We start from the raw sequence: 2,485 nt of genomic DNA on the forward strand, positions 1-2,485 counted from the left end.
TGACATGGTGAAATGCTTCCTGCCTTTCTTCTGTGTCCTTTAATTGTTTGTTTAATGACTTTTCCCCATTGGTTTGATACTACTTTGTAATGTCTATCCGTTCGTATGTTTTCTTTCCCCTCCAATCACATTTCACAACCAGCGATGCAGAAGAACTGTGCCCTTGAAGACTGGTTATTAGGAGCCCAGGAACTGGGGAGAGGAGAGCTGTCACGTTTTCTTCATGTTCCGAAGCACGGACCTGAAGTGTAAGACGCAAGAGCTGGAGCTCAGCTAAGGCAAGAGTAGATGAGAAGCCTGTAAAAGGGAAGCTTGTTCCTCGAGCAGTGTGATCTAGGAAAGGCAAAGTAGTGTTGGCCTGCCAGGTCAGTAGCTAACAGCCCGGGAGAAATTAAAACTAGAGCTAATGAGATGGCAGCCACCCCCTGAGAGTAAGCTGAAAACATCCTATTAATTCTCTTTTCTAGGTGTCTTGGCCTAAACAATCTTAAAGTTCTTTCCTATTTGTTTAGAAGCACAAGACTAGGAAGACAAAGGCATTTAGAGAAGTCGGAGTCAGACTCTTACTGCAGTCTTCCTGGAAGTGTTCTCCACCAGAAACATATCCTAGGTCACGAAAAGAGGATAAGTGGAAAAGAAGAGTTGACATAGATAAGAAACACAACCAAGATGACTCAGACAGTCTCCAGGGGGATTTCTGGTGCGAGGGCATTACTAAATTTGCTACTGGCTTTGTAGACTCAGCAATGTTAGTCTACCTCGTCCAAGAACACTGATTAATTTTGAGGATTTCAGGTTTTAAGCAGTCCTAGCTGTGCCCACTCCCCTCCCTCCCCCACCACTCCGCACCAGGACTGCTGCAGAAGTCGGTTCAACTCGCAGCTCACCTGAAGAGTGACTGAGGTCTCCGGATATTACCTGGTCCTGAATAAATATTTAGGATTACTTTACAGACTGGGACTCCAGCTCCTGGTCGCACTGTGGTCCCTTATGAATGAAACCAAGTCTTTTCTGGAGGGCGAAGCTGGAGGGGCCTTGACAGACTGGAAGAAGACAGGCAGCTGCAGGCTGCCTTGATAGGGACCTTTTGGAATGAGGATGTAAGAAGGGTGGACAGCTCACGAACTTGTCTCCCGGCACCATGACGCCAAAAAGGTCTGGGAGAGACCCTAGCGGGATGTGCCTGGGGCGGTGCAGCTGACACCCCCCGGCGGCGCCGCGCAGCCCCTCTCCACCCGCGAGTGTGCGCGCGAGCGGCAGGCGGCGGCGGGAGGAGGCGCAGGCGCGCTGCTCGCCCGTCTGCAGCCCGGCGCCGAGCGCCTCGTCTCGGGGAGTTGATGGCAGCACCACAGTGCGGCCGCCCGGCCGAGCGCACCGCGCAGCCACCCGCCGCTGCCCTCCGAGCAGCCGATATGTGGGGGGACTGGGGTGGGAGCGGCTGGAGTAGCGCCAGGGACCCGGGCGCGCAGCAGCCTCTGCTCGCTCGCCTGTCCTGACCTGGCTCGCTAGTTCCCCACCGAAGAATGTCAGCCAAGTCCAAAGGGAACCCCTCCTCGTCCTCTGCAGCCGAGGGACCTCCGGCAGCCTCCAAAACCAAGGTGAAGGAGCAGATCAAGATCATAGTGGAGGATCTGGAATTAGTCCTGGGCGACCTGAAGGACGTGGCCAAAGAACTTAAGGAGGTGAGAGGGGCTGGGGTGGGGAGGGAGTAGGGCAACCCGCGCCCTTCGGGTGGGTCCCGGTCTCCCTTTTCGCTTGGGACCATCGCATTTCCAAACTCCTGGCAACTACAGAGGGATGCCTGCAGACCGACTTTCTTTGCTCCGGCTATCATGAGAAGAGTTGTAGCACTTTCTTTTTTTAATCAGACAGAAATCAACTAGTGTTTTAATCGATGGACTCGGTACGATGGTGGGAGGGATGGAGGCAAACTGTTGTCTACTCGGGACTGTCAGTGGTGTCAGGGGAAGGGGTTAACTGGGGGTGTGTCATCAGAGCAGACGTGAGCACGGGCTGGTCCGAGCTGTGTGATGCTCTTAGCCTGCTGTGCTGCTCCCCCAGAGTCATTTGGCAAGTCCGCCCCTGGCCTGGCAGCCCTTGGAAGCTGAGCTAAAAGGGGGGGGGGGGCTTCTTGGCCCAGGGCCAGGCCAGAGAGGGCACTGGGAGGGGGAAGCTCAGCTCTGCCTCCCCTCGCCTCTTTTCAAGTCCCACAAAAAAAAAAAAAAAAAGTCTATTCTGGGTGATGACAGGAGTATCCAGCTAGAGGGAAGGAGAGATGTCTGGGACTTTCTCACTTTCGCAATTCCTGAAGCATCCCCTGCCCCTTTCCAAAGGTTTCCAGCAACTCTGGGCCTTCGCGCCACCCCGAGTGTCGCCATTCTTCACTTCCTTCCTTTAATTTTGTCATCACTTGGCATTGAACCTGAGCAGTAGGGCTTACAGAGAAGTGTGTGTGTGTGTGTGTGTGTGTGTGTGTGTGTGTGTG

The 2,485-nt window shown here is 54.1% G+C and overlaps 1 protein-coding gene across 3 annotated transcripts in view; it reads left to right on the forward strand.

Moving 5' to 3' along the window:
• The first annotated feature begins 1,326 nt into the window (after nt 1-1,326).
• Prr16 (proline rich 16) overlaps nt 1,327-2,485 on the forward strand; it is a 263,018-nt gene continuing 261,859 nt past the window's right edge. For all 3 annotated transcript variants that reach the window (XR_003377740.1, XR_003377741.1, XM_005356095.3), the window contains exon 1: nt 1,327-1,682. Coding sequence is in view for 1 of the 3 variants with exons in the window: in XM_005356095.3 (XP_005356152.1) it covers nt 1,524-1,682 (159 nt within the window). In the remaining 2 variants the exon portion in view is untranslated. The remainder of the gene's footprint in view (nt 1,683-2,485) is intronic.

Source organism: Microtus ochrogaster, chromosome 18 (genome assembly GCF_000317375.1).
Source record: "Microtus ochrogaster isolate Prairie Vole_2 chromosome 18, MicOch1.0, whole genome shotgun sequence".
NCBI lineage: Eukaryota > Metazoa > Chordata > Mammalia > Rodentia > Cricetidae > Microtus > Microtus ochrogaster.